The 25,809-nt window shown below is 38.0% G+C and overlaps 1 protein-coding gene across 1 annotated transcript; it reads left to right on the top strand.

Annotated features, from left to right (window-relative positions):
- The first annotated feature begins 8,622 nt into the window (after positions 1 to 8,622).
- Positions 8,623 to 25,051, top strand: ND-B22 (NADH dehydrogenase (ubiquinone) B22 subunit). The gene is made up of 3 exons (XM_083112996.1): positions 8,623 to 8,746; positions 18,782 to 18,924; positions 24,670 to 25,051. Exons 1-3 carry the CDS (start codon positions 8,646 to 8,648, stop codon positions 24,861 to 24,863), a joined length of 438 nt encoding a protein of 145 aa, XP_082969122.1. The 5' UTR covers positions 8,623 to 8,645; the 3' UTR covers positions 24,864 to 25,051.
- Positions 25,052 to 25,809: the final 758 nt, after the last annotated feature.

Below are 25,809 nucleotides of genomic sequence, written 5' to 3' on the forward strand. Positions count from 1 at the left end.
ATCAGAACAGATCTCCTAATCAGTGAATTCACACTTAGGGTACCCCAAAAGCAAACGCGCAACCTGCAACTCTTCCACAACCGAACCACTAGGCTATCCCTTCTACAACGCTCCTTGTTTTACAGGCTCCCAGAAATCTACAACAAACTTCCCCTGAATGTAGATATTTTCCTTCCAGAACGTAATTTTTGTATATTACTGACCAAGAACATGTAAATCTATCCCATCTTGTTATTGCTTTTATGTTTTGTTATTTTTTGTTTCTACTTTATATTGTTTCAGTGTAAAATGGCCAAATAAGACTGTATCTGAAATTCTGAGTAAATATATAAATAAAAATTGTTTATCTTTTGTTTATTATAACAAAAACTTTCCCCCGGAAATCTTTTTTGGGGGGATATTTGAGGCCAAGAGATCGGAACTCAATTTTTAAAAAAAAATGCCACGATGATCACAGCACGGCCATTAAAAAATAGGAACATCTTATCTTTTATGAAAATATTTGGACAAAGAAATAATCACTATAATAACGGATTGATTTTTTTTTAGAATATTTTGTTAGTCAAGGCTCAAAAATTTTATTCCAATACGTCACAAACCGATGAATTGTGATACACTATCCAGTCGTGTATGCTACATGGTTTGCTTTGTAAATTTTTATAAAAGACTTACTGAACGATCCTGCTTTCATACATTCTATACCTAAGTACATGGGGCCCGTTCCGAAAGTCGCACGAGTTTAACGCGTTAAACGAGTTATGGTAACTGGCTGTCCCATAAGAGCTTCCGTCAGAAATTTTAAGTTTTCCCGGCCCCCAAAGAGTATAATTGTGTGGGTTCTCAGAGAGATAGCGGATTAGCTTCTGGGATTCCAACTCCAGTAGGCTGCTCCGACTTAAGCCCCCCCCCCCCAATCACCCGGTGTGCTTCTGAGTCAGGCAATAGCTTAGCACAGGACGACAAGGACTTCCTCGATCGAGGTCCTCTTCTGGAACTGGGGAGCTCCTCAGTTAGACTTTAGCAAGATGACAGGTGTTGGATTGGCTTCCCCCCCCAGGCCACCGGAAGGACCGACCCTAGACGATCTCACTCTGTGCGGCCCTCAGTCGGACCAAGCGGCCCTTCTAAGGACCACCAACTCACCCCATGCTGACTTGGGCCGTGTCCGGATTGGCAAGCGCTCCGTACCGTTCTCTCCCGTTGTTCTCGCGTGCCGTAGAAGTCACGTCGAAGTCGTCCGAATCTGCATGTCCCCTTGTAGTATGGTTGTCACTTTTCCCGCCAGGTGTCAGCCCGAACTTCACCCACCGCGCTCTGTGGTGCAGGCGCACCGCACGGAAGCAGAAGGCAGACGCCAAACAAACATCACAATGATTTCCACCTATTTACTACTCATATTAAAAATGTAACATGCTATTTCATCATTTATAATTTTTCTACATTCAGTATTATCGATAAAATGTTAAAGTATCACTGAGTTTTACATCGTCTAATCAGTAAATGTTGTCTGTACAAAGTGAAAGTTAGAATATGGCTGCCAAGCGCAGGGTCACAGCGAGTTCAAGCGTGCATCTGTCGCGCCTCTCTGCTCTCCCCTCCGACTCCACGTCTGCCGCGAATTCGGACAACGGAGGTTGGCTGAGTCCCCGGATGGAACGGTGCTCTAGGTGACATCTGCTGCCGATTCGGACGCGGCCTTGGTATAACACCGCACGCCCTTCCTAACTGCCTAGTCTGGCTAAGCGGCTCGTTGTCTGGGTGTATCGTCTGCTGGATGTATCGTCTCGTATCCTGGTTGTCTCTCTGGTCCGTCCTGGATCTCTCCCAACTGCCATCTAGCCCTTGCGATGCTCGCCGAAGATAGATCCACTGCTTACATCCCACGGGCCTGGTGAAGAGAGTTTGAGATCGTTCCGCTTTGCCGTGAAGTCTGGTGCTCGTTCGGTCACGTTCCATAAACAACCGTCTCATGAGAGACAGTTGCCGTAGACTATTGCACTTTCCAATATGGCGCCAGAAGTTCTAAAAAGAACGCCCGGTCGGACCAGATGCTCTGAAAAGAACACCCAGTCAGACATTTCGTTCTTCCTGAAGATAGCGAGCATGTGCAGACCCGGCACGCGCAGCCACGAGCCCATCAGGTCCTAAGAGCTTCCGTGCGATTCGTGAGGTTAATTATGCTGTCCGAAAAGTCGCATTCCGTGCGTCTCGTGAAAGAACGAGATTCACCAAACGCATGGACCAGGAGGCGTGTTTGTTCAGTGAGAATCGTCTGCTGCTTGCAGACCTCGCGCGTGCAAGATGACTTCAAACTGCACTAGTTCGGAAAATGTATTATAATTTTAACAGAGAGCGATATGAAGCAACATGCGCAAAATGAGTGTGCCATAACTGTTCTTACAATATGATTAAAATGAGTAATAGTGTTCACAGCAAGGCATTTCTTTTCTATTTCCCTGTTTCTTGCTTGTTGAACACAAACAGATGTATTGGGAGGGGATGCAGTTCATGGTTTTTGTGGTCCGCCCCGGTCAGGGAAGTCTAAGACCTATTGAAAATACTTTTTTCCTCCTTGCCGCACACCAGGTCCAGGATCCCCCCAAAACCCGCACTTTCTCTTCATCTGGCCCTGCACTGGAACCATGGCCGCCGAAAAGACGACACAAACAGGAAGATTTTGCTACGGGTGGCTAGAACTTTCTGGGTTAATTATTTTATGGTTCAGAAAAGATATCCCCATGCATTTCAAATTCCAAGAACAGAATTCTATTGCTTGTCCCTTTTTCGGCGCGGGAATGAATGACATAGCGGTTCTTCTCACATGCACTCAACCCTCCTGTTTATGACCTGCCCTGCAAAGGAGGGGAAAGGCCACTTTCTGAAAATTCGGAGAAACATCGAAGCGGTCGGTTAATCTGTTGATTTGGTGGACAGTTGATATCTGTCAGACAGTTTGAAGTAGGATTTGTGGTCCGAGCGGTGTAAACTTCTGTAAACGCGAGAAGATAGCATCACGAAGTGTTTGTGATCTCGTTTTCCTACATCGCGAGTAAAATGTCGAATGAGAAGCTGCCAGATTGTCTTCCTCTGGAGACAATGGATCAGGATCTACCAAATATTCAACATATTGGCATTCTAAAAGAGAGTCTGACTACCACACAAGATCCTGGGTTTGACTTCCAGGGTGGTTGATCTCATGTATAATGAAGAATAAACAACGTTTCAATTAAGGAAGGAAACTAGGTATGTAGCAATTGTTTTTACAGCCGTCTGCATGCTCTCTAAGTATTATGTTACAAAATTTGTTTTGTTTTTTCTGACTTTCTGGGATTTTTCTTCATTTAGCCTCCACCTGCAAATGCGGAAGCTTCCGCTGCTTAGGTGGCTAGGTTGGCTAGACATAATTAATCCCTAGTCATACAGCGAATAATACTCATAATATAATCATGAGTTTAAAGCCCCTATCACACGGAACTGGATTTCTATTTGGAATGCTCTAGTTTACGCTGGACTGGCTACCCATTTGCTAGTTTTCGCCTCACACGGTACTTGTTATACCGTACTTGTCGATAGTCTTTCGTTCCCGTAATGGCGGCCGCGCGAGATGTAAACAACGTATCACTTCACACTTTTAAAATACGATAACTATCCAACCGAGAGGAATATCGCATCGCATTAAATGGTTTTAGGTAGAGAAGAACGGCGCTGATAAAATACGTACTTTACAAGGTTTACTATACACGTATGGAAGAATATTTTAGCTTTTTCAATTGTAAACATGCCTTTCGTGTTGTATGCACTCGGAAGCCACAGACAAAAAAAGGCTACTTCACAAACTCACAGAATATCTTCACATGGCCAAACTTTGCTCTGATTGGCTGTTCCACAGAATCTAGTCGAAGAAGTTAGTAGCAATTAGAACATGTCCTATTCCTCAAAACCAGTCAAGCAGTCAGCCAGGCGGCCATGATTACTACCCAGAAAGTCAGTTCATCGCCAACTAGGGCATTCCAACTAGAAATCCAGTTCCGTGTGATAGGGGCTTTATGGAGAACCAAATTACTTATCAAGCATTTTCTGTTTCTATTTGTTGTACAGTGGTTAACAAGGTGCATTACGATGCCAGGGGTCAGGGGTTTATCCAGGATTTTTCACTTGGGGGTGCTGGAAAATTTTGGGGGGGGGTGTAAGTTTGGGGAAGTTAAGTGCATATTTTGGACCGTTTTAAAAATGTTCGCCCTAATTCAATTTCTTCATGGATGTTTCTAGAGATTAACCCCCTCCCTTCCCTTCACGTAACATTTCAGAAGAAAAAAGATGTCAAATACAGGAAAAGATGGAAAATAGATTAATGTTAACATTTCAGTTTATCGTTTCGAGTATTGCTTTCCTTCCGATAATGTTCAGTACTTGGTTTAATCAATCGTTAGACAAAACACAAGGGATTACATTAAAAAACACAAAATTTTAACATATTTTACCAGGAATCATTTCATGCAATTCTTAAGCTAGTTATAAAGAAATTAGGAACACTTGCGCAATATTTTAACTTTATTTGTATCGTTCTTGCCGTAGGTGTAACTGGGAGTTCATCTTGGGGGTGTCCAATTGAAATATCAGTGAGAATGCATTGCATGGGTGTGCGCGCACTTGCCTGTCTGAAGTAGTAGTAATAAATACAGATATAATATGACTTAAATAAATTATGACACTGCCAGCGAAGCGAGAAAGAAAATATTTAGAACTATTTCTTTGCAAACTGATTATGCGTATTATTAGTTAAACATATCGACAGTTTCCCATGATGTTTACTCTTTACAATCTTGCTTTGCTCGTTCGTTGAAGACTTCAATATGAAATTCCTTGACCGATTTCATTCAAAAGCAATATCAGGTATCTATCAAACGTGCATCCCAACTTCCCACTATATTTTAACGTCTTCATGGCCATGCTCTAAATATATCGAGTTTCATTATTTTATTTCAGTTTGTGAATCATGGTTTAAACAGAGATTTGAAAACACCAGCAGAATTTCGAACTCACTCGCTACATAGAACTATTAAAATTATACATGCATATTTTCTAACTGTTAGAACAGGAGGGGGCAGGGGGCAGGGGGCATGTGGTGAGGTAAAGAGGACGCCGAACGAGCAAAGCAAGATTGTAAAGAGTAAACATCATGGGATACTGTCGATATGTTTAATTAATAATATGCATATGCATTACCCTTACAAAACTTTGGAAAAAACGCTTGGCGCTTTTGAGAGTTTATCTTTCAAATACTAAATGAGAGACTAGGGAATTGGGAGTCACGTGCCTCTTTGCCTTAAAAGAAAACGAAATAACATGTGCAAATAAACGCATGGCATGTTAACTGCAAGGGAAAGCAAGGGATTTTCACTTCTAAGTTGAGGCAATGCTTTATTTTCAATTATTTAAAAATTGAATAGCATTTATTTCACTATCCAACACAAAGAGCACAATGAACCAAAACAAATTTCTCTCTCCACGTTTTCCAGCAGGCAGTGGCGAGCGCCGTCGTACCCTCACTGGTGCGCCTGTGGTCAGATATAAATTTGGGACTTAATGTAAATTAAATTTCTTACACTCAGGCCCGTAGCCAGGAATTCTTTGTAGGGGAAGGGAGGCAAATTTTTAATATATTGTGTCGGTCGCATTGGCAGATATAGCAGGGTACACAGAGGCACTTGACCCCTCCCCCAAAAGAGATAAGTAACAGGAAATGGATGATATCTTGAAACTGCAACGGACAACAGAAACAACTTCGAGCAACATCAAATGACATTTTTCGATAATGACCTTTCCAGATTGGAAAAGAATATAAAGTTTAACATAAATAGGCTAATAGGGACTGTATCTACTTGATATTTACAGGTTGATTTGATAATGTTAATAGATGATTAATGGGCTTCTGTGCCTCCATCGGGAATCGAACCCGGGCAGGTTCTTGACGAGAGCGTAATCATTTGAGCGTGTGGGAACTTTGTTTTATCCAGTGCCATCATATATTCAGTTTTCCACACACAAATAAGATTAATTTTAAGAAATTAGACGTGTGCTTATAATTTCTTATCGTCATCATTTCCCAAGTGAACAATCAGATGCCATAGAAGACTCGGGCCCGCCCTTTAGAATAGTACTTAACGCGGTCGCCTTGAACTAAGAGATACCGGATTCGATTCCGGTATAAACGTATACATGAGATGCCTAGCTAGAACTCATTACGTACACATATCATATTTGCACTATTGCCAATACTTTTAAACCTGGTTCCAGCACTTTATATCTAAAACCACGGAAAAGGGTTTTATCTACTTCTCAATTTTCTTCCAGCAAATTTACAAATCTAAATACTAATAACATTGTTCTTGGTGTATCTGCCATTAAGCTAATGAGTTCATTCTGCATTTAGTTTCCCGAATAATGGCTGTGGATTTCGCGAGAGTATATCCGTAGACTGTTGGGAGCTACAGAAAAAAATGATGTTCCTTTCAAATTTATTGATTGATTGAGTTGGTGTTTTAAGACCACTTTATACACAGTAAGGCTAATCGGGACAATCTACAATGTAAAGTGGGATCCGAACCACTATGACCATCCACCGGGTATCGAAGCCGGAACCCCTTGATTACAATGCGACGATGCTACCATGCGCCACCGGGAGGCCCTTGCTCCTTTTCTTTCCAAGACTATATATATATATATATACACACACACATAAATATATAATGTATGTATACAGTATAGGCCTATATGGTGTGTAAATAGTTTGTTAATTTATAATAGTTTGATAGAAAAAATCTTACGTTTGCCCCCCCCCCCCAACTGATCAACCTAGCTACGTCCCTGGTCCTACATTTTGACCTAAAGTCCTACATTTTGGGACATTATGTCCTACTTTTCCCTTGTAGCGATCTGGTAACCCTAGGAACGCACCCATGATCACTTTTCTCATTCTACTCCCCACTACTTCGCTTTCGAAAATGGGCGTGATTTTTTTCCAAGCGACGAATTTTTAAATAGTATAAGAAATACATTTTCCTCCAAATCACTGATTCATATCGAAGTAAAAAAAAATCGAACTAGTCCATGGGGGACAACGCCCCATCCCCCCGGATGCATTTATGAAGCATTTAATAAAGCAATCAAATTGAATCAAATAATGCAAAAATGACATTTCTAACTTCTTTAGTTTCCTCTCTTTTTTAAAATTGGACATCCACCTGTTGCGTCCCCACGCTTTTGATCGGCAATTGTTCTCCCATTTAAATACATGGGGAATTTTATGCCGAACGTGCTGCTATTACATTAAATTGCAAGTTTAATATCATCTTAACCTCACAAATGATGTCTGAACATGATAGTTGAATAATCAGTGCTGTAAGAGTAAGACTTTTGAAAAGACGATCGTCAACAACAGAAGAGATATCGGAACTCAAAGAAGCCTTAAAATTTGCACAGCACTTTTTTACGTCACTTGCAAATTAAGTGATCTATTGTTGAGAATCCGGTCAAGAATAATGCATAATAATTCCGCGCGACTGATTGATTGATTGCTTGATTTAGTTTATTTTACTTCGCGTTTTGTGCCTCTTGGCTAATTTGCGAAGAGGGGGATGAGTGATGAAATGATGAAATTGATGAATGGACATTCACAAACAACCAAGCCCGACCGGGATTCGAACCCAGGACCCTTGGCGTCGCAGCGCGATGTGCTAACCACTCGGCCACAGGGTTGGGCTTCCGCGCGACTGTACATTTATTTTTATAGTTGTTTTTAATAACTGATTTTTTTTTCCACTTGATATAATACTTTTCCACGTAGCTAGAAAATATGGTCCTTTGTTTTATATACACACATTTATCGTCAAGAATAGTTATTACATAAAATATATTTCATGTCTCGCAACCTCTAGGGCTATCTTATTTACAGGTACTATAATTTTAAAATTGTTGTTACCAAGAAAAAGGACGAAAATACGAGGAGAATATCTCCTTAATACAATGAAAACATACGTTAATATTACATTATCGGATAGGGCATAATGTCAGTCAGAGTGTATAATAATATATATCATGCATTTACGCACTTAATACATTTTTTCTTTATAATGTTGGGAGTTTCTTCTATTCCTACCTGCCGTTGAATTACACATGCTCGCAACCAGAAAGAAAGCAAAGATAGTGTAATAATCTAAATTTTTGTATTATCGACCCATGGCCGCTAGTTCAGTGTTCTTTGTGCATAAACGTACTATATTTAGCACGTTTTCGCAACCATTCCGTTGCGCTTTAATATATTAATTCTTAGGTTCAGGAGAATGTAATTTTCGGAAACTTATGACTGGCTACATTATCTTAAAGCTTTGCTAAACCAATTTTTATTATCGATTTACACGAGAAATTCTTACCTTCATTGAAAATAACATTTGAATAGCCATCCCATCGAGCTCCAATGTAAAGCTTAGGGCAACCAAATGACGAACGAAATTATTTAGGGACGCAAATAAGTTTGGCAATGAAAGCCCCATTTCAAAATCAGTGTGTGTATTTTCACAGCAGCTTTCGTGGATTCTGTGCACATGTCTCTGGCAACGCTGGTCGAGAAGGAGATCAAAGTTAAAATGGCAACTAGTGTTGTACCAGGTGCTTTGTCACATACTAGACGAGTTTGTAGTTTATATAAACAAGCGTTAAGAATATTGCAAGCCGTCTATCAGGAGACGTAAGTATTGGTACTAATGTATCAGACATTATTAAAATTTCAGTATCCGGCAAAAGTCTGAAATTCCTTTATTTTCTTTTTCACATTGGTACGTTCGTATTTTGCAAGGGTAAGAATTGACAATATAGATAAAGTCTCCAATTTTGTTAATTGTCTGTATACTAACTAATTTTGGCCTCCTAATCACGAATCTGTTGTAAAAAACCGGGGGTCACGTCTGGAAATTGTACATTTTGATGAAACCTTGTTCGTTAGCCCCAAAAACCATTCACGGGTAGCCCCACAAATCATTGACGTTAGTCCCAAAAACCATCCACGGGTAGCCCCATAAACCATTGACGGTAGCCCCACGAACCATTCACAGGAGGTTAGGTTAGGTTCCATTAGCATTCATTTCACCTAAAAAATAGGGTTCGTACTAAAGTTGAACCGTCCCATCTCACTGACTCCAGTGTTTTCAAAAGTTTTAGAATCAATTATGCAATTACTTGGACCATAATAACTTAATTTGCAAATCACAGTTTGGTTTCAGGAAGGGTAGTCAAAAATGTACTTAAGGCTTTTGAAACTAAGGACTTTGCTCAGGCCTCTTTCTGTGACCTCAGCAGGGCTTTTGATTGTGTAGAACACACTTCACTTTTAAAAAAGATTAAATACTATGGCATTGGTGGTACAGATCTTAAACTATATCATTCATACCTTCAGAACCGTAAACAAATTGTCTGCATAGGAATGGAGAGGTCAAATGTGGTGTACCTCAAGGTTCGGTTCTTGGGCCTTTATTGTTTGCTCTCATGATGAATGATTTACCATTTTGCGTCACTGCTCACACAATACTATATGCAGATGATACTACCTTCTTTAATGCCAGCTCTGACTTTAACACTCTTAAAGGCATAACTGATCAGTGACGTGCACTGAGGAGTAGCTAGTCTAGCAGAGATAGATCAATCAATCTCACATCTCGAATTATATTCAAATCACAATATTTATTGTCTTGTTAAAGCCACCACAGCTCATATGCAACACCTTTTTTTCCACCCTCTTCTCGTCCATCGGTGTTCTCCGCGGGCAAAGCTGGCTGGATACCCTAGCTCGCTCTTCTTCCGCCAGACCAGTTTCCAGGTAGAAAAGGAAGATTTCTACCTCTACCTCCCTTGTCCCCTCGCCCCCCTCTGCAATGGTTGAAAGCCCGTGCTTTCAGGTCGCCCAGTCTATCTCCTATAGGACAGATAGGGGATTGGTTTCTCATAGATTTTTTGTAAATCCTCTAAAGAACTCAGGGTAAAATTTTCTGCAGTACTTATGTTCTCTATATTTACACAACCTTTTACACGTTGTACAATATGTATGTATAATATGGGATGTAGTTTTATTATTTATGAAATGAGAACGTGTTATGTGCAGACAATAATGTTATGCTGTCTTTCTTTTTTTTCAAATATGGAACATATAATGATTAAATTACAAATGTGTGCTCAGGCTCTCTGTCACTCTCGTTTTAGTAGTTTTTTATTTAAATATACTAATCTTGGCCTCTAACAGTCATAAATACGGATGTATTTATTTGGGCAAGAGAACGTGCTTTCATATTGTTGTTGGTTTGGTTTATTTTACTTCGCTTTTCTGCCACATTTGGTTATCGCGAAAATGAGGATGAGTGATGATATGATGAAATTGATGAAGGGACCTCATATGAACAATCCAGGCCAGGATTTGAACCCGTGATGAGTGCGCATTCTTGTCCTATGTGTTGCAGTGAATAATGAAATAATTTGGAATGAAAATGTATCTCGGAACTCAAAAAGTCAAATGAATATCATTGAAGAAACTACAAAAAAGTGTTGTGTTTTCTTACCTATTTTGTTTCTGTGCACAAAGTGCACTTAAAACACCAAATCAACCAACCGTGGGGGAGTTGTTATCACAGCGCGCTATGACACCAGGAGTTCCGGGTTCGAACCCAGACCTGGGCATTAATTTTATCGTATCATCTTCGCAATTAAGCAAATGTGACAAAAAAAGCGACGCTAAGGAACAAAAATGAAATCAAATCATTGATTGATTGCATGATTTGGTTTATTTTACTTTGTTTTTTCGCCACTTTTGGTACGATAAAATTGATAAAGGGACACACACAAAGAATATCCATGGCCAAGCCGAGATTCGAACCCAGGATCTCTGGCTTAGAGTAAAATCAAATCGTTTTTTATTTTCGAATGTGGGTGGGGGTTACGTGCACTTTTTTAGGAATACTGGGCCCTAAAGGGAGAACGGGTGTGACCCACACCAACACCCCCCCCCCTTCTTGAGCACGCCACTGACTGCTACCCCAAGTGTAGACGTCACCGCACGTCACTGTAACTGATAATACCCTGTATCAATCTTCTTTATGGTTCAGAGCTAATGGTTTTTTGCTGAATGAAAGTAAAACTCAGCATATGTTTTTCAGTCTTAGAGGCATCCCAATCGATAATAGATCAGACAATGTGAAATTTCTTGGTATTGTCATTGATAATAAATTATCATGGGAACCACATATTAAATACGTAACTGGCAAGCTCTCCAGGGTTATATATTTGTTAAGGAATCTAAACAGTCATGTACCTGAAGATTACGTAAGATCAGCTTACTTCGCTTTCTTTCAAAGCATTATTTCATATGGAATTTTACTTTGGGGGAACTGCAGTTATGTACAAGAAATTTTAATACTGCAGAAAAAAGCCGTGAGAATAATTACCAACTCACACAAATTAGTTCATTGTAAGCCACTGTTCATTAAGTTAAAATTTATGACTGTGATAAATCTATATATTTACACTGTGCGGTTGTATGTAAAGAAAAATTTGCCACAGCTACAGAGTAGACAAGATGTGCATTCCTATACTACAAGAAACAGCAGGCGTATAAATATACCCTATCATAGACTCTCAAAATCCCTGAATAGTTATGAAGCTCTAGGATTAAGACTATTTAATAAGCTACCTCTTGATGTGACAAATATGCCTATGAATGTATTTAAACATAAACTGTATGCCTGGTTAGTTGCTACACCATTGTACTCAACTCAAGAATTTCTTGAAATTAAAAATATTGTATTTTAGTGCAACTTAAACATAAAATGGGTTATAATTTTATATTATTTTATATTATATTTCACATGTATTTTGTTCTTGACGTTGTCTATTGCTGTGCAAGCTTAATGACAATAAAATATTATTATTATTATTATTATTATAAATCATTTTCTTGTAAAACAAAGGCGTGGTTGGAAACAATGACAGGAGATTACATTTTCGTTCGTAAAACTATGCATATGCACCTATATATATATATAAAAAAAATTCAATCAGCTTTTTTTTCAAATTTCCAGACGTAACCCCCGGTTTTTTACAACAGATTCGTGATTAGGAGGCCAAAATTAGTTAGTATACCGAAAATTAACAAAATTGGAGACTTTCTCTATATTGTCAATTCGTTCCCTGCATTCCTAAGGATTCTTGAAGGTGCCATTTCGTTTTTTTTTTCTCTCACGCAAATAATCTCAATTTTCGACATATCAAGTAATTCTTGTTTGTTCGTTTTCGCTTGCGTTACACGCAATATGGCGGAGAAATCTTGACTAGCGTTGTCCATGATCAGTGGTTATGCAGTGTTGAAACCTTCATCGAAAAATACCTACTTTCGTGTTACTGATTTGGTATTTTTTTCCAGGTTCGAAAACCCCACAAGCTACGAACCATGCACGACAAGGTTAGGTTAGGCAAACATAGTTAAAATCATCAAACGCACACACCATCTGGTTCACATAGTGGAAGGACATAGAGGCAACAGCTTTTGTGCATTGGAGAGACATTAATCTTCAAAAATACATGATTTACCGGCGAAATAAATTAACCGAAGGGAAAAAACACTTCCACGACCTTTCAAAAGCAGAATATTGGCTGCTTAGGAGGAATGCGTTTCATAATTTTTTGGTAAGGTATTAAAGTAAGTTTGAAAGTGCAGAAAAAAAATTTTCTTTGAAAAGAACTAAAATTACGTGTCCAGGATAGACGTTCTCCAAAGCGGAGAAACGATCGAAAAAGTGACATTGTTTCACACGTTTCTGCATGAAAATGAAGAAAAAGGTAAGGGAATGAATAATGTAAAATAACAGAACATAAGAAAAACTAAGGTTACCTAATCTAACCTAACGAAAAGCTACTAACCTCGGGAATGAAGGAGGTAAGGATGTCGAATCGACCCTTCTTAATAGAAATATGTATGATACATCGTTGGAAAGGGTATGAACCAAGGATTCCAGAAATGTAAAATTTAAGGTGAGGAAACAATTGGAAGTGGAAAAAAGTAGTATTAATTGCCCCCTGATTCCGGGCTCCACCCCTGAGGTAATTGACCTACCGCTACCATGGCCCCACCTTTTTCTATAGAGTCCCTTTGAATGAAAACATCAAAAAATGATTTTCAAAGAGTGTATCCTAGTGGAAATTCGCATATATATTCACGTTGGAAACCAAAGTTCGACCGTTATTCTCGCACCAAGATATACAATCATTGTGATTTCCCAAAACCAAATACAATTTTCTTCTGTTCAGAATCCCTGTTGCCAAGCCATTTTTACAGAATCAACTCGAATGCTGCTAAACGAAATGTATGCGAAAGGTCTCGCTTATCGCACAACACATGAGCTCTGACGTCACGGGAAAAAGCTTGTTAATTTAATGCTGGATGCCTACGTTGTCAGGTTAGACTAGCTTGGTTTAGTTCTTTTAACCTAAATAATAATTTTTCATTGTATTTATGCTAATGAAACCTAACAGACCTAACCTAACCTTGTAGGCATTCCTCAAATAAGTCAAAACAAATAAAAGCAACTGTGCGTAAGGGATATGATGTTGGAACACAAGGTGGCAAAACTGTTGTGCGGAGAGGAAGACCCCGAAACAAATGTAAGCAACTGTGCGTAATATGGATGCGAACGAATGGACAAATGCATTGCTTTTAGTAGCAGGAAAAACATTTTTTACACGCAATGATATAATAGTAATCCGGAATGTAACACTGGAAAATGGATGCAGAAGGTACGTACTTTGTGTGAATATAAATTTTGTTCGTGTATTTAGAGGAAAACAGCAGCCCATGTTCTGCAGTGAGACCCTATATTTCAGTATGTGCATTTTAAAAATAGAACCATTGTCTTTACTGCTAATTTACACAAAACCATTCATCTCCATCGTCGCGATCAGCCAAGATTTGAAGAAAAGCAACGCTAAATAAGAATAATACAAATCAGGTAAAATTTTAGTATGCCCGAAACGTATTTCTTCAATTTTACAGGAGAAAGTACTTACCAAACTGACTTTCTGTACACTTTTGAAAGGTCGTGGAAGTGTTTTTTTCCCATCGCTTAATTTATTTCGCCGTTAAATCATGTATTTTTGAAGATTGATGTCTGTCCAATGCGCAAAAGCTGTTGCCTCTATGTCCTTCCACTACGTGAATCAAATGTTGCGTGCGTTCGATGATGTAACCCCCGGTCAGTGTTTACAAACACACCGTTGTTTTCCAAGAACATGACAATCTTAACTATGTTTGCCTAACTTAACCTAACCTTGCTGTGCATGGTTCATGGGGCTATTTATGAATGGTTTGTGGGGCTATCCGTGCATGGTTCGTTGGCTTATTTATGAATGGTTTGTGGGGCTACGTGCATGGTTCGTGGGGTTTTCGAACCTAGAAAAAAATACGAAATCAGTAACACGAAAGTAGGTATTTTTTGATGAAGAAGGTTGCAAAACTGCATAACCACTGATCATGGAAAGCGCTAGTCAAGATTTCTCCGCCATATTGCATGTAACACAAGCAAAAATGAACAAACAAGAATTACTGGCTATGTCGAAAATTGAGATTATTTGCGTGAAAAGAACGAAATGCCACCTTGAAGAATCCTTAGGAATGCAGAATACATAAGTACCAATGTGAAAAAGAAGAAAATAAAGGAATTTCAGACGTTTCGGGGATACTATTCTTTTAGGTATGACTTAAGATGACCGGACCCCTCTCCGATTTTCTTCATATTTGGCATACCTACTAATTGAGGCCTGCTAATGACGAATCTCAAGTTAAAATTTGTCGGAAACTTCTAGAAATTGCAAAATAATTGCGAACCATTAACGCTAGTCCCACAAACCATTGGCGCTAGCCCCACGAGCCATTGAAGTGTGGTTAGGTTAGGCAAACATAGTTAAAATTTGGTGTCGTGGTAGTATCAGGAATATATATATATATATATATATATGCTTGTGAAACAAAAAAATTCACGAAAATAGACTGTTTCCATTCCGAAAACTAACGCCTTATTTTTGCTTATTTTGCAATTTCTAGAAGTTTCCCAAAGCTTTTAACTTCAGATTCGTGATTAGGAGGCCTCAATTAGTGAGTATGCCAAATGTGAAGAAAATCGGAGAGGGGTCTGGTCATCTTAAGTCGTTCCAACTTTTAATAAGAGAAATGTCCATTAAATATCTGTTGAAAACAATGTCAGAAGTTAATCATCCATTTAACGACATTCTATTCGACTTGGTTGAATTATATGATACAGGCAAAATTAACAACTGCGAAGATATAGGATGGGTGCAATTATATAATGAGTACTATGAGGATCATCAAAAATTATTTATAGTAAGGAGTAAACCCATTTATACTCTCGATTTTCCTGTTTGTGACTATAAAGATATTTATTTTCCTGAACAATATACAAGATATGATTACGTGGAAAGATTATTACTTTATATATACAGATGGTTCAAATAGTAGTGAGAATGTAGGATGTGCTGTTTATTATGTACAGAAGAAGGAATCAATTATGATTTTTTTTTACAGCTGAAGCTTATGCAATCTACCAAGCACTAATTTATACATAAAAATTGCAAGAAAAAATATATTAATATTAACAGATTTGAAAAGTGTATTACATTCAATTCAGTCCAATTATTTAAATGCTCCCCATGCATTATAAACTGTGTAAAAACTAGACAAAATTTAAGGAGCAGTGGAAAGATAATTCATTTGACAAAATTTAAGGAGCAGGGGAAAGATAATTCATTTGACCTGGGTTAAAGCACATTGTCAAAATTTAGGAAATGATATGGCAGATTTGTATGCAAAACAAGCTAGGGTAATTCAACCTGTCCTGGATCTGAAATCCTGGTACGCAGACCTTCTAACGAGGGTGAAGAAAAAGTTGAAGGAAAACTGGAAGGAATGGTGCAAAGGTGAATTTTGAAACGCAGGCAGTTTTTATCAGAGAAATGTATTTTTGAAGAGAAATTAATACAATACTATTAGAAACTCAAAAACCAAAAATAAATCACCAACAGTTCAAATAACGCAACACCAAAAAAATGTACATAAAGCAACTGACTAAATGCTGCACACAAACGAACTCACATTTGCACTTTGTCAGCATAATACAAGAACAGCTTACTTTCCTCTGAACTACTACTTCTTTTTCTTTGTCGGCACTGAAAATCGTGACTAAAAAAAGGTTGTTGTTTCTTCAATAGCAAAACATATGTTTCACCAACAAATAACGTATTATTCCGTTCAACACAGATTACTTTAGTCAGAGATGTTTGCAGGCATAATATTATGCCCACCACAGAATAAGCTATAGTGACCAAGGGTGTAATATTACGGCAAACACAGGGAAGGGGTTAAAGAAATATCAACTGCCTTGTCACAGTACAGCTAAATATAAAATAAAGTGTTATATATGACAGGTGTTAAATTTGAATATGAAAAGACTTGGAGCCACCTTAAAAATATGGAACGAGTTTACAATACCGTTCTCCAATTTCTATGAAATTTCGTCTACTCACTAATTGTGAACTCCTAATCACGAATCTGCATGTAATAATTGGCGGTGAAGCATGGAAATCGAGAATAAAACGAAATAAACTATGTTTTCTTAATGTAACGTAACCCTACCATAAGAACAATAGCTCCACGGAAGACACAATTTTCCCAACATGAAGAAATCAACAGGCAAGATAAGGTATAGTTCTCTTAGCTAAAATATTAATTTTTCTTTGTATTTATGCTAATGGAACCTAACCTAACAGGCCTAACCTAACCTCGTAGGCATTCCTCGTCTGTCGTCAACAAGATTGTTGTGCGTAAAGGAAGACCATTAGCTAATTAATTGCGAAAGAAAGATGGTTCCGAATTGCTGTGTATGGACAATCACCGTGGTAAATCGCAAGGTTATTTTACAAGTTGTACACGTAAATGTACAATTTTAACAAGTGACGGCCAAATATGAACTACAGATACGTCATCAGGACACCAAAATTAGTAAGTAGGCGAAATTTTATAGAAATTGGAGAGTGGTCCGGTGTTGTAAACTCATGCCAAAAATATTTGGTATGAACTTACATTTTAAATGGCACACTAAAAAACTAATATTAGAAGTACAAGTTCATGATTTACGAAGTTTCACTGTTTATTACATGGCTACAGAACTAGATTGATAACTGTAGACACAGTTTATGACGGTATGAGTTTTCTATTTTCTATGGATGCCCATCTGCAAGGAAGTTAATTAGGCATTTCAGAGGGGCTCCACATGCCCTGGAATCCTCTGGCTGAGTCAGATATCTACTGTGAACCCATTCAACAATGTCCTATGTATTAAAAATTAATAATAATGAACACGGAGTTATGATGTTATTTCTGGTTCCCATAGACGTGTACAATACAGCAAAATCTGTGGATATGTATTCCAAGTTCACCAACAGTGACAACAACAACAATAATTAATGAAATTAGTTTTCGCCTTTAAGAACTTCCAGTTTGAATTGAATTGTTGTTGACCAACATCTGTTTCGCAAATCGATTTTTTCCAAGCCACAATATCTGTTGAATTTCTGGAACAATCCAAAATTTCAGGAACACAAAAAGAACATTGCACCTCTTCACACAGTAGGGGTTGCGGTTGTGACTGCTATGCCACTGTGTAATGCTCTCAGTTTCTGGCATATTGGGAGCAAAACTTGATAACCCACATTCTGTTCAAAATTGAGTTAACATTGGATGTAAATCCTGCACAGTCTAAAGTTGCTGTACAATAGTGAATGAAGCTCCTTCAGTAACCTCTGATGTGTTCTTTTATCCAAAGAACATTACTTAAATCACACACACACACAAATGATCACACGAAAACACTTGATGCCTTTCAGGGTAGGGGTAATATCTCTGTCCGTTGGTCAAATAAAATCGAAGTCTAAGTTTTCACAAAGAAAAATAAGTATATTTATTTTACTTCTTTGCAAAATAAATACTTATGTGCATAAATCCATTGCAGTGAAAGAAATAACAGCATCTTACAATTCAGCTTGACCACTCTTTAAATTCCAAAGCCCAAACTAAAGACAAAACACACGGAAAGGACATGTCACCTCTGATAGTCAGAAACACACGGAAAGATCTGAGTAACCCATAAGCCACCCTGCAATGAATTAACTTTCAGCTACATTTTTCTAAGTTCCATTCTTTTGTGGGTTATCAAGTTTTACTCCCGAGCTTCATTTATCTCATATTTTTTAGTATAAATATTTTATTTATATATTTTGCTATCCATAATTTTATCATTAATTACTGTTAACCAAAATGTATAAAATATACTGACTCATTCATTCATGCAAAGTTTTTCTTCAAGATATTGTAAAAATCTGGCTGAAAAGAAAAGTCATTTCTTGCGAAAACAAAGAAAATTAACTTATTTCTTTCTAAGACAAATGCTTTCCTAACACTCTTGCAGACCTTGCAAAAATTCAGAATACGGAAGGGAAGAGCATTTCTGTCTTAAGGGGGGCAAGCAAGGGCAGTTCCCCCAAACTTTTTGTCCCACACTATGGCCTCTTAATGCTGAACCTTGTCTTCCAAGAGAAGCTAAACTTCCCTTGCCCCTCCCCCCAGTTTTGGCACCCAATTGCCACCACTACTTACATATTTGGATATTTTTATTTTCAGACTAGTCTATAGATACCAAGCTGTTCATTTCCGCCATAAAATGGACCAGCATGTATGTGAAAAGGATCCAACAAGGATAAAGGAGTTGGTGGATGAACTGGATGTCTGGGTGTTCGAGAACCAGCATTATCAGCCGATGAAATGTAAGTATTAGCACATGCAGTGGTGCCAACTTATATGGGCCAGTGGCCCACCCAATTATGTCCTTGAGTTATTTCAGAAATAAAGTCCAGCAGTTAAAAAAAGAAAAGTTTCATCATTATACACTATCTTTAGATGCCGAGGCTGATTTTTCAGGTATTTGCACTAATGCCGAGTGCATTTTCAGTGGGAAATTTGAAATTCTGCATGCTTCTAAATTAACTTTTATATTTCCGGGACTAAGAACGTTAGAGGTACAAATGATACCTCATTTTCTTCAGTATACTTTGGGCTATGATCCTGATGGGGAAAAGGGAAAGTAACTATTTTTTATACGAAATTTGAAATTCATCGAACCCGCATGCAGGCTATGCCAGGACATGAATTTTCAATAGGTACCCGCATAATGCCTAGTATGTTTTCCATTGATTACGCACTTATTTGCAATACTTTCGGAGAAAAATAATATTTTTAAATATAGAACAAAAAAATTCGACCCCGCCTAGCTGCCAAAAACAATTTTTCGGACATTGCTCTCCCCCCCCCCCTAATAGTAACAGTGAAATTAAACTTTACTAATTGTTAATTAGACTCGTGCAGAACTTAAAACGTGTATCTCGGATCATTATCCAAGTTAGAGTATATTAAAAAAGTAACATTCTATGAGAAAAACCTGCGAGCTGTCCTTAAATACCTGCTGTGACAGTGTCATGGCCTGTTCTTTAAGGGTTAAAGAATTCTCACAATTTAATTACTGACTGAGTGTTATCAAAGCATTTCATAATAATTTGTTACATCTCAAGTATGATGTTTTTCAGTGTGCTATAATATTTATACCATTTGTGGTCACATCGTAAGGAAGGAATGATAGGGGCTTATAACCAGAACTCAAAATAGGCAGGCAAGAAGACACCAAAAAATACAAAATAGGCAAAAATACCCACTATAAAATTCATGTATTCCTCTCAGAGGTGACCTGAAACCGTTTTTAAACATAAAAGCAAAATTTTCTGGCCAGAGAATGAAAAAAGGATTTTAGAGCAAATCTTCGGCCTACTTACAACATATATATTTTACATAAAATTATGAAACAAATTTTTGAGTTCAGCCAACAAAATGATTTTCAAAAGTTAGCACCACTGAACACATTGTAGTTTCTAAAGCACGGTGTGTACTAAGCACATTATTTGTGCATCTGTTTATTTGGCATTCTAACATGTACACATGAATGAAAGACAACACCAGATAATTATGTAACAGTTATCTCGTTACTTATCTGGTTAACTCATTTGAAAAAATCTTCAGCTCATTTATGTATTCTGCTAGGACGTAAACAAGTTTTCCAGCATTTTGTAAGGAAGGCTGAGTTATTGAGGCCATGTAGTGGGAGAGCAGTTATCAGGGTTGCCAGCCTCTAAATATGACAAAAGCCACACAGACATCAATCAGGGTGGCTACTTACTGGGAATTCTGCGTGAATTATTAGCTCTGGGAATTATACATGAATTTTTCTCCACATATGATATTTTATGAATGGAGAAAAAGAAGGCTGCATGCAAAATATAACATAATTGTCTTAATCCTTTTACTTTGCAGAAGTTTATTGCAACATATCTTGAAATTGATTAGGTAAATTTGAGTTTGAAATTCTTATACGATTAACAATTTTTCGTAGATTAATATATACTGTAACATTTGTGACGTGTTTCGACATGTATTTCGAGTATGAATATATGAAATGTCAAATATAAACTCCATGCCTTAAATTACATATTTTGAATATATATCCTGTTTAATTTAATAGAATTAGAATTGTTGGCCATATTGGAATCTCACAGACCCTTTATATTGTTAGTAATATTATTTTTTTACATCTGCTCATTGTTGTGTAGTTCGTTTTTGAATGTAGGCCTAGTCAATTGCTTCATAACATATTTTTTTTATGTACATATCATTGTTAACAGTTCCTTTTAAGTTCGCAGCGATTCTTCATGTAGGGTGTGTCATCACTATTATTTATTTTCAGATTATTAAACATTTTGTCCAGGGAGTGTACATTTAATGTACAGGCCAAGGTCTGGCTGTTATCCTTACTTGCTTGATGCAGGTTGCGGTTTGCTGGCTAAACAAATACCGTATTTGCCAGTGCATAAGATGCACCACACCCCTTTTTTGTACACATTTGTGGGGGAAAAGCTTTATCAATGAATATTATAATTAATTTATAGTATTTCACTTCTTTGTGCCAGTCCTTAGGCCCTGATGAAATTCCGACAATTTTCCTTCACAAAACTGCTGACTCCTTGGCTCACCCTCCGTGTCTCTTACTAAACAAGTGTTTTCATGCAGGTGTGTTTCCTGAACTGTTCAAGCATGCGAATGTTGTACCGATCTATAAATCTGAAGACAAACTTTCGGTACAATCTTATCGACCAATCTCTTTTGTCACCTCTATCCATGATCTGCCCATAAAAAAAATGAACTTTTTGTTTTAAGAAAGAAAACAAGTACTTACCCTCAGATGACTTTATCACCTTCAAAATAATCACCAGAGGAGGCAATACACTTTGACCAGTGTTTGTACAGATCTTGGAAATCAGTGTTTGTACAGATCTTGGAAATTGTTGATAGTCATTGACAGTAAGTGTTCGCAAAATACGCATAACATTTAATTTATTGTCCGCGACGTCGTCAAATCTTTGCCCTTTCATAGCAATCTTAAGCTTGGGAAAAAGGAAAAATTCAGCTGACGATAAGTCCGGAGAATATGGAGGGTGATAGATCACTGTCACTGAATGCTTAGCAAGGTATTGTTGTACAGACAATGCGGTATGAGGCCAAGCATTATCGTGCAACAGAAACCATTGGCCAGAATCACAGAGGTCCTTCCTAATCCGCTTCATCCTGTTTCTGAGTCGACCAAGCACTTCCTTATAATACCACTGATTGACTGTTTGGTTTTCAGGGAGAAATTCATGGTGGATCAGTCATTAGGAATCAAAAATGTGATCAGCAGCACCTTTGTGTTTTTTCTTCACGGGTGATAACTGTCCTTTCCACTGCGCACTCTTTGTTTCAGTCAGGGTCATATTGTAAACACCAGGTTTCATCTCTTGCCACGATGCACTTTAGGAAGTATCATCTGTAACATTTCAGTAAAATATTTACCCAATTTGTAACAAAACTTTATGTTGTAACTTTGTTCCATCTTGGTGCGCATATTTTGTACGTCGCCTGCACACGACCTGCATCTAACGCACGCTTGCCCCGATACAGACTGCCTGTAACAGGTTGAAACATGCACTGACGGGACATTTCGATATAGCTCTTTGCAGTGTTTCCAGAATATGGTACTTTTTTATTTGGTTTGGTTCTTTTTTTCTTTTTCTTTTTTGACAGTTCGGTTTCTTTATGGGCGGACCTTGTATTTGGACATTTCAAAAGTCTTCGATAAAATTAACCATAATCTCCTTCGTCATAAATTACAATCCAGATTTAACATCCGTGGGGAACGTCTATCTTTGCTAATATACTATCTGCATGCACGAGAGCAGCATGTTAACCTTTCTGGCTACTCTTCTAGCTTTCTACCCATCCTGTCGGCTGTCCCTCAGGGGAGTGTCTTAGGCCCACTTCTGTTCCTTCTTGATGATCTCCCAGACTGTCTTCTCTCCCCATAAATGTAGTTCTCTTTTCCGATGACTGTAAACTCTTCAAAGAAATTTCATCTGCACGTGATTCACTAATCCTACAAGCTATTACACATTGTGTGGTGTCACCAGTGGAAACTTGAAATGAACCCTCAGAAATGCTCCTGCCTCACCATTTCCTTAAAAAAGGAACAAAGCGCTTCTTTATACTCAAAAACAGTCCCATCAAAAAGATCTTGGTGTTATCATTGATGAAAAGCTAAACTTCAATTAGCACATTACATATACTAGTAAAGGAGCCATGCGTCTCCTTGGTCTTCTGTACAGGTTCCCTGAAATCCAAAACCAATCATGCATTAGCATATTTTTTCAAATCCTTTATCTCCCATTCTTGAATACTGCTTCCCCATCTGGACTATGGCTTCTAAAACTAATCTTTCTAGGGTTGATTCTGTATCAGCTTTTTCCACCCCCATAGAATACCTTCTCTCAGATACCTCTCTAAAACAGATATTATGTCCGTTTTGAATATCCAGTCACCACACACTTGTCATGGACTAACAGACATGAAATTTTGCATAAAATCATCAACGGCAAAATTAAAACTGAATTCCTAGTCAACCACACGGCCAACCTGCAATATAAAGCTCTCCCTCCTACAGCGGTCTCTTTACTATAGGCTCCCCCACTTATATAATAAAATAGCCTGCCTGTAAATATTGATATTTTCTTGTCAGAAAGCAGTTTCTGACAAACGTGTAAGATTTTTTCCTGCCATCTTGTATTGTCTTGTTTTGGTTTTCTTGTTGCTACAGTTTCAGTATACAATGGTCTTTCAGTACTGTATCTGAAACTTTAAGTAAATAAAGTATGTGTACTTTCAACAAATAACTTACCTAATCTAACAAGGAAAGAATATATTTTAATCTCCTTCGTAAAAACTTCGTTAAAAATTCATGTCCAGAGCTAATTTAAGTCCTCATCTTAGTTTTCACGGCATCTCATGAACCGTTGACCCATTCCCTTCTTCCTGCTGATGTAAACTTATTGTTGGCATATAAGAGAGACCCTGTTTTTCAGGCCTATTTTTAAAGGTAAAATGCATCTTATACACCGGCAAATACGGTAATTGCTGGCCCCTGTGGTGGATTTGATGTGAAGCGAGGGGGCTACAGGGTGATACACATAAAACTGACTCATTTCATTATTAGTGCATGTGAACAAGAATAAACAAGCAATAAGGTATTAGATCTGAAATGTAGCATAGATATGGGAATTTAACATTTAATGCTGAAAATGTCCTCCCTTATTGTGCATATGTTGTACCAGCCCGTTCGTTGGAATATGCTGTTGACAATACCAGTGGTTTTGTTTGTAATGATCTCCTTCAGTTCATCCATTGTCCAAGCGTGTGTAGTGCTTAATTCTTCCTTAAGAAAGAAGTCAGGGGTGTTAAATAAGGATTTCTTGGTAGCCATAAGTTTCAGGAAATTATCTTGTCTTCAGAGAAACTTTGGATCACTGCCAAATTCTCATTTGACGTATGGCACATAGCACCATCCTGTTCAAAATTTGTAGGATGTATTGCATATTCGCAATGACTGAAGCAATATGTCAAATCCTGCACTGCTACGTAATCTTGAGAATATATGAATATCCGATGCCCTGCGTCATCTGAAATTAACACTGACCATGACAATATATTAATGTTGAAATAAAGAAATGTGTTTATATGAATCACCTTGTAGATTCGAATCCTGGATAAAACATGGATTTCTTTGTGTTTGCTCATTTACTGATCATACTTTGTACATCTTCATAGTCATAGAAAACCAACGTAAGTGTACATTTACAGGGTGATTCAAAAGTCGCCATACATTGTACCCGAAAGAAAAGAACAGTGAGTGCTATGTATGTATGGCGATTTTTGAAATCACTATAAATGTGAGAAATGACTTCATGAAGATGCATTATCGATTGCTAGACATACGTTCCAATTATTGTGGATTTTGTTACCTCAGCATTACTCTTTTACCATTACAGGCATGTATACAAGGTTATTCCAATCATCATAACACAGTGATGTTTTATTTTCAGTCACAAAATCCCCTGGTGGCGTCGCCTTCGCTAGAGAAGTGGTTCCCCCAGATTGGGTGTTGGATTACTGGCACCCGCTGGAAAAAGCAGCATACCCTGAATACTTCGCTAGGAGGGAGGAGCGCAAGAAGGAATTCGTAAAATGGTGGGAGAAGCAGTATGGGAAGCCAGAGGAAGGCTCTTCTCACCACTGATCAGCTATGGTCGTAGGACAGGCATCATGTACAGAAGTCTGCTTATATCAAGAGTGAACATTTTTGGTTTAAATATTTCATGATTTTTTTCCCCTGGAGGCTTTTAAGGGCACTGCATGAAATGGTGATAGTGAAATGTGTATAAATATTGTACAGACGTGTAATAAAGTATTTACTTTGTTCAAGAACTGTTTTCTGTCAAGTCCTAAATCATAAACTTGATTTACGCTTGTGAACTGTGCAGGATTTAACATGGTTCACTATCGTCAGTTTGTCCTAGACTGTGGCTAAGGAATGCACACTGGTTCGAGTCTCCTGGGGGAAAGCATAACAACTTTTCTCCCGAGATTTTGGCCTGTGTATGGGACCGGTGGCCGCCCACAATCGTGAGAAAATTGAGGAGCTACGAATGAGTAGCATAACCTGGTCATAGAAAACATGTGACTGGGGTTTGGTGTGCTGATTGGATGATGGCCCACCTCTACTGAGGCCAGCAAGGACCTGGCCCTCGCAAACTGTTGCACCCCATGGGTTATTATTATTATTACTACTACTACCACCTTTAAACATTAGTTTAATATATATTGCCCGTAGGAGAAACTAGAAGGGAAAGGTAGGTAAGAATACTGCTCCACAGGAGAGTTTTCTGTATACCTTTGTTCATTGTCTCAGAGTGCTTTTTTTATCCATATTCTTGGACACAAAGTTAAAAAGAAAATCTTGTAAGACTAACAATTCCACACATTTAAATAATCCAAGGCCTAAAGCAGTTGAACCGGCAATGTAGTCTGTTTCAATATTAATAACTTTTGGAAATGTAATTTTTAAATTGAGATGCCAAAGATTATATATACATTTTCAGGTTATTTACCATACGAGAGGGGACTGCCACCAAATTTTAATTAAAACTGTGGGGCCATTCTTGAGTCAGGGGCGGAAGGGTGAA

This window comes from Lepisma saccharinum, chromosome 27, assembly GCF_977018435.1.
Source record: "Lepisma saccharinum chromosome 27, izLepSacc3.1, whole genome shotgun sequence".
Lineage (NCBI taxonomy): Eukaryota > Metazoa > Arthropoda > Insecta > Zygentoma > Lepismatidae > Lepisma > Lepisma saccharinum.